The sequence below is a fragment of the Myotis lucifugus genome, unplaced genomic scaffold, assembly GCF_000147115.1.
Source record: "Myotis lucifugus unplaced genomic scaffold, Myoluc2.0 scaffold_338, whole genome shotgun sequence".
NCBI classification, from domain to species: domain Eukaryota; kingdom Metazoa; phylum Chordata; class Mammalia; order Chiroptera; family Vespertilionidae; genus Myotis; species Myotis lucifugus.
Genome location: NW_005871386.1, coordinates 237,972 through 250,090, shown reverse-complemented (window position 1 = coordinate 250,090; position 12,119 = coordinate 237,972). Strand labels below are relative to the sequence as shown.

At 39.9% G+C, this 12,119-nt stretch overlaps 1 protein-coding gene across 1 annotated transcript in view; it reads right to left on the bottom strand.

The window, feature by feature from the left end:
- Nucleotides 1–12,119, bottom strand: part of LOC102425481 (IQ domain-containing protein H) — a 40,360-nt gene that overhangs the window by 21,235 nt on the left and 7,006 nt on the right. The window contains exons 2-3 of the mRNA XM_006101065.3: nt 9,176–9,295; nt 6,991–7,085 (exon numbers count right to left, since the gene is read on the bottom strand). Coding sequence (XP_006101127.1) covers nt 6,991–7,085; nt 9,176–9,295 — 215 coding nt within the window. The remainder of the gene's footprint in view (nt 1–6,990; nt 7,086–9,175; nt 9,296–12,119) is intronic.

Genomic DNA, 12,119 nt, shown 5'->3' with positions numbered 1-12,119 from the left:
ATGGGAGCCTCAGTTTTACATCTCTGAAAGGAGAGGGTAAATATCTACATCATAGGCTTTTAAAAAGTCCTTTGCAAAACTGTCGAATGTCATAAAAATACTGATGGTGATGAAATGCATGATGATGATGATAGTGATGATGGTAATTATTTTATGTCTGTTGTAAATCATTGTTAAAAATATACCCAGGGATAGAAGTCATTTGGAGTGAACTCTCCAGATTTCCTGGGTTTCCATAGACAGAATGAAGCCCCAAGTATCTGGACAATGTTGATTCTCATTTACTCAAAGGAACTGTGTGTTCTGTTGTCAAAGGAGCAACAGAGATGTACCATCTTTATTATATGCCATTCCTCTCAGGAGGAGCTGCTGCCCTGAACTTTTGGCCTCTGATACTCCCAATTTGAGCAGATATTGACAGTCCTACCAGCCTGACTGCCAAGTCCCACTCCTGGCTCCATCCCAGTGCACGAGACTTACTCCAACCCTTCATAGCATCAGGGTAGCAGAATTTCCAGGACCAGGCTCTTCATCAGACAGAGGCAAGCCATCTCTGTGGCCAAAAGAATATTGATTCTAGGGAGTCATGCTTGTCCCAGGCACACATTGTCTACGTTAGGAATAATGAGTGTGTTTGTTAAATTGCAGACTCCAGGGCCCCATCTGGGAGCCAGTGAAAGAGGATTGCAAACCACAGTTGAAGAACCACATGAGTGTGGTTCACTCCTGCAGTACATTCATGGGTCATATTATTTCATTTTAACTAAACTAAGCCTAAAAAAAGACCAATGTTTTTAAAAGATTCTTACAAAAAATACTGTATTTTTTAGTGATAATGATAACAAGCATCAGTGAAAAACAAGAAAGTGGCAAAACTGACACTTTTATTCTTAACACGAGCTTTTCCACAGCTTCATTGGAAAGTAAAAATGATAACCCCATTGAACTTATGAAAAGTCAGTCCCCCCAAATCTTAAAAAAATTTTTTGAAAGAGTAACTGAAATATGGACTTACATCTAACCAGCATCAATGCTGAATCTCACCGAAGTGTAGAGCAAATTTTGGGCTATTAGCTACAGTCAGTATAAAGTCATCATGATTACCAAGGTTAAACAACCAGGACATTATAATTAGTCACCTTTTTTAGCAAGAGAAAGAAATATTGTTCTGATAATAAAGTAAAACAACTATTTCATCTTTATCATTAAAATTTTGATGTTGATATATTTTATAATGTATTCACTCTATATGATAAGTATGTAATTTATAAATAAATCAACAGACACATATTATGTGTGCATGCCCAAGTTCTCTGACTGATGGTCACGTGGGATAAAAGGCCAGATCTGGCATCTGTCACAGCTTAAAACTTGCATGAAGCTAAGTCTCTCCTCTGATCTCATGATCAATGTTGAGCCTCAGTAAATAATGCCACTGGTAATTAAAATACACCTTTTCACATGGGTATTTTAAGGGCTTTGTCATGGAACCTCAGAAGAAACATGCAGTGAATCATGCAGTGAATTGGCCAGTCTTACTCCTCCCAGGTTTGGGAACTTGCAGGAATTCTGAGTCCTGTAACCTACTTTGCATAGTCTCCCAGCAGACTCTAAGCCAAATCTATTCATGACATCTCTTGGAGCACCCCTGTAAGTACAGGACTAGGTGTAACTGTCTACCTGTGAGCATGTCAGCTTCCTAGGTCTCCTGTTTTCCATTTCCATCTACTACTGCTGCTTCTCTTCCTCCCTGAGCCACTCCCTGTGCCTCACGCTTGGACTCCCAGGACCTGCCTCAAGCCTGTTTACTTTGAAGACCTACTTTGAACTTTGCTCCAGTTTATGACCTTGGCTCATATTTTCAAATTCATACCACATCAGCACCACACAAGCATAGCTATGACTGAGATGCTCCTGACACCTCTTCCAGACTTGTAGGGCTCATACAAACTTGCCAGGCGTCCCATCTTCTTGATAGAAGGACTACTGATACATTACTATATTAAATAGGAAAGATAAGATCTGCCCACTGGCATGGCTCAGTGGTTGAGCCTCGACCTATGAACCAGGAGGTCATAGTTCAATTCCCAGGCAAGGTACATGCCCGGTTTATGGGCTCAATCCCCAGTGTGGGCATTCACGAGGCAGCCAATTCAGTGATTCTCTCTCATCATTGATGTTTCTATCTCTCCCTCTCCCTTCCTCTCTGAGAGCAATAAAAATATATTTTTTTAAAAAAGGAAAGATAGGATCCATGGACCACTTCTGGGAGACAGCTCCATGCCCCAATTAATGTCTTCCTTAACTCCTTCAGAGACCTTCTAATAAAGGCCGAGGACACTCACTGACTAGGGGAAAGAACTGTATAAGAAAAGGTCTCGAGGGAAACCAAGATGGCGGCATAGGTAATCACCTATACTTGCTGCCTCTCACAACCACATCAAAATTACAACTAAATGGCAGAACAACTACCACCCAGAACTGCGGGAAAGCTGGCTGAGTGGAAATTCTACAACTAGAGAGGTGAAGAAAGCACACTGAGACTGGTAAGAGGTACGGAGGCACGGAAAGTGCTGGCGCCTGGATGTGCTGTTCTTTAAACCGGGAGGGAGATACAAGCTCCCGCTTGCTCTGAACTCCAGTTCTGGGTGAGACTCTGGGGGACCCAGACACATACGGGGAGAAACTGGACTGTCTGGCATCGGGACAGGAACATGAAGGCGGCTTACTCTTAGAGGTGCTCCCAGCGAGCATTGTTCCTGCAAGGGTGCACAGGACGCAGAGAACCAGAGACTTCTCAAGTTCAGGGCAGCCATTGCTGTTTTCTCTGCCCTGGTGATTCCCAGAGACCCTGCCCCACCCAATGTACAACCCCACCCAAGCTGTGCACATCAGCTTTTGCATATGGATGGCCTGTCCTTTTGCCTAAAACAAAAGGCAGCTGGGTCAGAGAGCCCCAGAGGTTCCAAAAGAAGGCCCACTACCTGGCGGCAGCAGCGGCCTTGCTTCACAGCTGGGCCTCGTCTGGGCACTTCCAAACCCCATACAAAGAGGAGGAATCTGCAGATCTCTCTGTAGCTCCTGCAGGGTGGCCCCAGACAGTGGCTGACCTTGCACCTCCTTGGAGATCCAAGAGCCAGTGTACCCAGTAGTCAGAGTGAGTCCATAACGGATTACAACTCTTCACATCCATAAGAGACACACTCAAGGGGCAGACTCAGTGAGCACCAAAGCCCCACTGAAGCAAGTCCTGCCCCATAAGGATATCTCCTGCACAACAGATCTTCCAGTGTAGACACAGCTGGTCCTCACAGCCAATTGGCCTGGAGGTCAAATCCTCCCAGTGATACCAACAGCAATCAAGGGTTAACTATAATAAGACTGTGCACACAGCCCACAAAGGGGTGCACCAAGAGTGTCCACCTCAGGTGACTGGGGAGGCTGAGCCACTGGGCCCTATGACACCTACCACACAAGGCCACTCTATCAACTCAAGGAGACTTAGCAGCTACCCAGTACATAGAAACAAACACAGGGAAGCAGCCAAAATGCGGAGACAAAGAAACATGTCACAAATGAAAGAAATGGATGAAAGAAAAATACTGGATATAGAGTTCAAAACCACAGTTATAAGGTTACTCAAGAATCTTCTAGAAACCTCTGAGAAATTTAGAGACCCTCAAGGATATGAAAAAGGACCAATCAGAAATTAAGCATACACTGACTGAAATAAAGAATAATATACAGAGATCCAACAGCAGACTAGAGGATCGCAAGAATCAAGTCAAATATTTGAAATACGAAGAAGCAAAAAACACCCAACCGGAAAAGCAAAAAGAAAAAAGAATCCAAAAATATGAAGATAGTGTAAGGAGCCTCTGGGACAACTTCAAGCATACCAACATCCGAATTATAGGGGTGCCAGAAGAAGAGAGAGAGCAGGATATTAAAAACCTATTTGAAGAAATAATGACAGAAAACTTCCCCTACCTGGTGAAAGAAATAGACTTACAAGTCCAGGAAGTGCAGAGAACCCCAAACAAGAGGAATCTAAAGAGGACCACACTAAGACACATCATAATTAAAATGCCAAGGGCAAAAGAGAAAGAGAGAATCTTAAAAGCAGCAAGAGAAAAACAGTTAGTTACCTACAAGGGGGTACCCATACGACTGTCATCTGATTTCTCAACAGAAACTATGCAGGCCAGAAAGTGATGAAATATACAAAGTGATGAAATATACAAAGTGGTGAAATATACAAAGTGATGAATAGCAAGAACCTACATCCAAGATTACTCTACCCAGCAAAGCTATCATTCAGAATTAAAGGTCAGATAAAGAACTTCACAGACAAGAAAAAAACTAAAGGAGTTCATCACCACCAAACCAGTATAATTTGAAATGCTGAAGGGTATTCTCTAAGAAGAGGAAGAAAAAGGTAAAGATAAAAATTATGAACAACAAAGTGACAACAAATACATATCTATCAACAAGTGAATCTAAAAATCAAGTGAATAAAAAATCTGAAGAACAGAATAAACTGGTAAATATAATAGAATCAGGGGCATAGAAAGGGAGTAGACTGACAGTTCTTGGGGGGGTGTGGAGGAAGAGATTGGACAAAAATCTTACACCTATGGATGAGGACAATGGGGGGCGGTAAGGGCATGGGGTGGGGTGGGAACCGGGTGGAGGGGAGCTATGGGGGAAAAAAAGAGGAACAACCGTAATAATCTGAACAATAAAGATTTATTAAAAAATAAATAAAAAATAAAAAAAGAACTTAAGTGGAAAAAAAAAAAAAAGAAAAGGTCTCACCAGAATCTGTTTGCTGCAATTGCTCCCTAGTTGATTCTTTTTAGCTGTTACCTCAAATCTATAGCCAGGCTCTCTGTTCTTTGCCAACATGAGAGCCAAAGGGAAAGCTCGGGGAAGGAGAGCTTTCATTAGAGTTGGGGAAAACTCTCCTGTTTTCTTTCCCCAGCTCCTCCATTTGGCGGCTTTCTTACTTGCCTCATCCTTTGGCCACATACTTCCTTCACCTCTCGAGATCTCCTGGCTGTTTCTAAACAGGACTTCCACTTTGCCTGTTGGGTACTCTTGATTTTTTTGAACTAAGCGTCTATATAAATTTGTAAAGTAACCTCCAATATTCTCTTACCCAAGAATCCCTTTTATTATTTTCCATACAGTTTCCTTGTTTTAAAGATTATGTATATTAACCTACTTGCAGGTCATATTTTTATTCCCAAATTTAAAAAATCAAAGATATAAATGACTAAATATTAGACAGACTAGGGAAGGGTTGCCTCTACCCAAGGATGATGAATGCCTGTGGCACTATCTTTACATGGCGGAAAGGGAGTCAGGTGCAGTGTAACCCAGGGTTCTTCTGAGTCTGGGACTTGACTATGTCTATAGATATCCAAAGTTCTTTGTGCACCTTTTCTGACACTTGACCGCTGTCTGATATTATTCACTTACTTGATACAGCAGGTCCTAGAATAATGTCACTTTGTTCCACATTATTTCATTATAATGTTGATAAGAAGAAGAAAAAATTGATTCCCAGCCAGGACTGTCTGTGTGGAAGTTGCACGTTCTCCCATGTCTGTATGGGGTTTTTTCAGGGCCTCAGTCTCCTCCAACGTTCTAAACATGTGCAGGTTAAGTGAACTGGCGTTTCTAAAATGCCCCCATCTAAGTGAGTGTGAGTGTGAATGGCCCTGTGAAGGAAGGATGTCCTGTCTGGGGTGGGTCCTGCCTGGAGCCCTGAGTTGCCCAGATAGACTCTGGCCCTGCACCCTTGAACTGGAATGAACAAATACAATAATCACCTTACTTGTTTTCATTAATCATCCTTAAATATGTGTATAGCTCACATTTATTTCTGTGTTCAGTACTAGAAGTGTTTGGGTCTTTATTTAGAAGTTTGGTGATTTTTTTTTGTGACCAGAAATATGCTGTAGGAACTCAACTCTTCTTTATATCAATGGTAATATTGGTTTCATTGCACATGTTTTACTAAAGTCACAGTTTCTAAGAGCTTATAGACCTTAACCTTGGACTTATTGTATATATTTACCATGCAAATATGGGCCACAGAGGTTTTAAGCTGAGTACAGAACCTTAATTTACAAAGAAATTGAGGAGGCAGATGTATAAGGAGGCCCAAGGTGAGGAAAGGTCATTTCTCTTTAACTCAATTCTAATTTTAATAAATCATCTCTTAGGATGTATTTACATAGTGAATATTTCAAGCAAGTTTTATTTTATTTATTTTTTTACCCCGGACACCAAAATCATCTTTACAATAAAGCACATACGCTAAAAACTGTAAAGAAAGAGCCATGCAATCCAAATAGCGTAAAAACTGATTTGCATTAAAACATTTCCTTTAGCCCTAGCCCATGTGGCTCAGTGGTAGAGCATCGGCCCACACACCGAAGGGTCTCGGGTTCAATTCCCAGTCAGGGGTGCTACCTGAGTTGCAGGTTCATTTTCCAGCCTGGCAACCAATCGATGTGTCTCTCTCACATTGATGTTTCTCTCTCTCCCTCCTCCTCCTTTCCACTCTCTAAAAATCAATGGGAAAAATATCCTTGGGAGAGGATTAACAAAAACAAACAAAAATTTTCCTTCAGGAATTAAATTTTGGGCACATTTTACTAAAAAAATAAAAAGGAATTACACCAAAATATGACCCTAAAATCACTGATATGGTGTCAAGCATGAGAACTCAATAAATGTAACCAAGAATAAACTGTATTCAAGTCCAAATTGTGCCATTAACTTTTTTCATATAATAAGCATCCTTTATACAATACTTGCAAAACATAATCTTTTCCATTGACTTTTTGTGCAAAACTTCTACTGAAATTAGGATATCAAAAAAGCCAAATAAAATTTTGTCTTTACAGTCATTTCATCTGAGTGAGAAAAGTTACGTTTTTGTACTTATTTGGATCCATAAATGTCTATTTTACTTACCATTCGGAAGTGTGGGGAGAAAATAACTTATTCTCACTAATGGGAGTCGTTAACACTTGATGGTTTACAACATTTAAATACTTCTCAATGTGAATCTGTTACAGAAAAGTTAAAAGTTTAGGTCATTATAGTGGACTTAAGATACTCAGTTAATTTACTTCATTTCATTAGGTTAACACTCTGAATTGTGTAATTAAGCCAAAAGACACAACATGCTATGTGTTTATTACATGCCTAAGGTATAATTAGGCACCTCAAGGCCAAATTACTTTATCCCAAAAAGCATTGAGACTCAAAGCTTGAGTGACCTGTAGCACTCTTCACAAGTGAAACTATGCACAATAGTCAGTAAATTGCTTAGCCAGGTAAATTTACTAGGCAATGCAGATATGGAGTAATGTCTTTTTCTTTCAGGATGTCAAGCAAGCACCGAGGAAAGAATTTGGCCTTCAGGTAACATTGAAAATGGCCAACCCAAAGACTCCAGCTGAGTCCAGCCCTCTCACCATCAGGCAAATAGGACAATGTGTGCTAGTCTGCTGAGGCTACACAATCAAGCACACGTCTCACAGTCTCAGGAGCTGACAGATGAAGCTCAGAATATGGTAGCATGAAAGTCTGAGGCAAGAGCAAGGGTACTGACAGAGAGCTGGAAGATGGAGATGGTCCTTGTTTGGATCCATGGACTCCTACATCCTGGCTGTACTTTATTTTGTTATTAGTTTTAAAGAAATTGAAATATAACATTATATTCATTTCCGGTGTATAACATAATGATTCGGTAATTGTATGTATTGTGAAATGATCCCCACAATAAGTCTGGTTACAAATATTTTTCTTTTAAGATCTTTTAAGATGTAATCTCTTAGTAAGTTTCAAATATACAGTACAGTATTTTTAACGATAGTCATCCTGTTGAACATTAAATCCCCAGAACTTATTTTTTTTTTATAACTGGAATTTGACCACCTTTCCCCATTTCACCCACCCTCACTTCCAGCAACCAGCAATCTGTTTTCTGTATCAGATGTTCTTGGGGGGTGGGGTGAAGTGTTAGATTCCACATATAAGTAAGATTATACAGTATTAGGGTTTTTTTTTGGGGGGGGGGGGTCCGGCTTATTTCACTTAGCATAATGTCCTTGATGTCTATCCAAGTTGTCTCAAATGGAAAGATTTCTTTTTTTATGACTGAGTAATATTCCATTGTGTGTATGTATATATATATTTCTCTTTATCGATGAACAGTTAGGTTGTTATCATGCCTTGGCTATTGTAAATAATACTGCAGTGACTGTGGGGATGCAGATAGTTTTTAAGTTAGTGTTTTTGTTTCCCTTGGCGATACATCCTTGTTTGGCAATTGCATATTATTCTTGTCTGAAGATTGGATTCTCCCCGCCCTAAGATCTGTCTAAAACAGTGATTTTCAGCTTGTGCGCGGCAATAACTTTTAAAACATGCACTATCTGACGATTTCGTCAGGGGCACTGACCTCTTTTCCCTGAGCTTGTCAAATTAAACAATGACAACAGTCAACACAACAATAGTCATTCTGTGTGAATGAATAAAAATGGTACCTTTTTGTGTCAGATCAGCAAAAAATATATTTTTGGCGTGCTGCAGAAATTTAGTAATTAGTTTATGTGTGGGTTATGAGATGAAAAAGATTGAAGATCACTGGTCTATAATTATGAAGTCCTGATTTACTTGATTTCTGTTTCAAAATTGGTATATTTCTTTGGTTTTACCCATTAGGTTACTATATTTTAAAAAATGACTATTCTCAAAATACTTAAGCTATTAGGGAAAGTCAACTCTTATTTCTCGAGTGAATCTGATAGAAACTCTCTATGATGTCTTGGCATGACTCCCTTTTGGTCAGACATATTGTTGGACTAATAGTGGTCATTTTTAAAATTCTTTTTCTCAAACCACATTTGAGAAGTTATCATTGCATAATCTGACATTATCAATACCTTAAATTCTTTGTGGGATGTGACAGGATGTGAGTCAATCAGTTAATCATCATTACCATTTAAAAAAGGGATGAGAACAAGCTGATGATCACCCTAAATCCCTCTCTGTTACAGGATCTCACAGAGTCCTGTGAGAACCACAATTCTTTTCTTGAGGCATCTTTGTTTCCTCTGGTATTTTATTTAATATTGAAAGTTCTACTTACTCTTAACCCCATTTCAGTCCTTTTGATTGCTGTTTGAAGATTCTGAATGTCTAGAGTCTCTCCTTCTTCAGATGGGAAGTCGGCTAATTTCTCCTGTAATTGCTGAAGGTCATCATGGACCTGTAGGTGTAAAAACATGAAATAGTAAAAGTATACATACATAGTCCATCTAGAACATTTATTTTAAAAGTTTGCAATTTATGCTGTATTTGCTAGAGACAGTAAGGTTGATTTTACAGTGTTCATTGAAAAGGACTGTCTTATGGTTTTAAGACAGTTTTTGTTAGAATGTTCCATTATTGTCTTAGATTTTGAAAAACTAAGTTTTTAGACAATTGTCTGTTTTTCCTTTCCCCCTTAGAAACAAATCCAAACTAAATCTGCAACACAAATGGTTTCTGCTTTTTCAGATGGTAAAGCAGTTGAATCAGGGACCATAAGAAGTTTATGCCAAACTCCGATTTCTACTAATGGTTAAAAGGTAAGAAAAGAGAACATTTTGTGGCTCAGTTGGTTGAGCATCATCTTGTGCACTGAAAGGTTGCTGGTTTGATTCCCAGTCAGGGAACATACCTGGGTTGTGGGTTTGATCCCCAGTTCTAGGGAGAGCTGTGTCTTTCAAAAGGGAATTGCAAATATGTTGACAGGGCCTGTTGGCTTTCCTGTCTAGCTGGGTCTTCCCACTAACTGTTCTGAAGAACCAGTTCTGTAGGACAGGTGTGTGGCCTTGACTTTGTTTTATGTGGTCAGAAATGAAAATGATCCATGAGGCAAAAGCTACATCTGTTACCACTTTAACATTTTCCTTCAATTTTTATTTTCCTTTGAAATGATGACTCTCTCTCCAATGTCACGCACCCTCAGAATAAAATGGGCATTGTGAAATTAGCACCAGATTCTCTGAATTCATATTAGAAATCAAACTTCAACAGATAAATACAGATGGCACCAATTATTATATGGGCTGCTGCCACAAGAAAAACATTTTGCTATGCAAATGTATGAACCCAACACCTGTCTCACCGATAGTCCCACCAATAACAATCTGCAGACTGGGTTGCTAAAGGCATTTTGAAACAGTTACCTTTCTCTGTTCATCTACCTGGACTTACTCATTGATCCAGCCTATGTCATCGATTACTCTTAGAATATTCCCACTGAGCCAAGTATTCAAAAGATCAGAATTTGCATCTTTTCACTGACGGGCATCACAGTCTGGCAGGCACATCTGGTCACTCGGTACTCTGCACAAACTGTCATGTACAGCCTTCAGGGCTCACAGATTGAATACAAACACACCTACTGCTTGCTCGGAGGCTCTGAGGATGAAGATGTACTTCTTGCACTTGTTTCGTCCAAATTACTGCTGCAAGCTGATCTGCCACCTATTGCCTAAAGGCATTTGGACAGTACCAAGAAGTGGTTCAAGGGCAAACCTCACTTTCAGACCCCTCTGAGCGCCTGAATTTCCTTCTTGTAGCTCTCATATGTGTGCCTTCATGTGTCATTCTGTAATTGTGCCTGGCAAGTGCTGGAGAGAGTGAAAACTGTCCTGGATTACTAGCAGGAAACCAAAGGTCTGACTTCTTCATCTGCCTTGTGTGGACAATACTCTCTTCATAGAGTTGTGAGATATGTATAGGTCTGGTACATCGTAAGAATCAGTAAAAGGCAGAGGAACGTAATTCCTTGTTCTCTCACTGGTCACATGATGTCCATGTACATCACCCACATATTCTCTAGCTTCTTCACCAAGAAAAAAAAAAGAATGCTTCTACTTCACGGAATTGCTGAGTGAAAAGGAAGCAATGTGTGTGACAATGAGTGAATATGGGCTTTGGAAACAGATAGATGTAAACTAGAATCTACTTCTTCCTTTACTAAACCGAGCTTGGCAAATTCACCTAGCGTTTTAGAGCCTTAGTGTTCTCATCTATAAAACGGAGGTAAATAACTACCTCTCAGAATAGTGTAAGGATAAAATGAGTTCAAGTGTGTCAAGTGCTTTGTGTAGGGCCAGCCGCATAGGAGAGACTGAACAAATGCTCCTTCTCTCCTGTGAAACCTAGTGAAACTCCTGGCACGTAACTGGCACCTAGTAAATGTTCACTGAGTTGAACTGCTCTCTTAATCTTCCTCAAGAGCTTTCACTTTACCTTTCTTGCCGGATAGTTTCTTCTCCCCGCTTAATGACCGCACATCTGTATGATTGCTTTAGAGACAAGTACTGTAGAAAATCTTTCACCACACTCGGGTTCAAATCGATCCAATCTACCTTATTGAAATTTTACATGTCACCCATCATCTCTGTGATCATCAGACCCATTGCTTTCCATACATTTTATTTATTTATTTATTTATTTATTTATTTATTTATTTTAATACATATTTTTATCATTGATAGTATTATAGATAGCTCCCATCTTCCCATACATTTTGAAATCTACTTGGAGGAAATTATTATTTTGACAGTTTGGGGATAGGGCTGCTTAATAAGAAGGCCTTGAAATATTTAATGCAGTAACGATTTGCTCTAGAATTTAAAAGAGCCGTGCAACCAGACTCCACATTGTCAAAAGCAATCTATCTCATAATTACCATTTTACTCATCTCTGCTAAAGATAGAGTTAGGCGGAGTCATTCTCATCACATTTATGTTGTACGCTTCTGACAAACCAGACAGCAGGGTTGGTAAGAAAGACAGAGATAATATCAAGGTCAATTAACTCCAATGTTTCCAAGGTTGGTGTTAACACACAACTGTTGCATTTTGGAGATACGATTTCCAGTCTGGCCGGTGTGGCTCAGTGGTTGAGCATTGACCTATTAACCAGAAGATCATGGTTCGATTCCCAGTTAGGGCACATGCCTGGTTTGTGGGCTTGATCCCCAATAGGGGGCGTGCAGGAGGCAGCCCAACAATGATTCTCTCTCATCATTGATG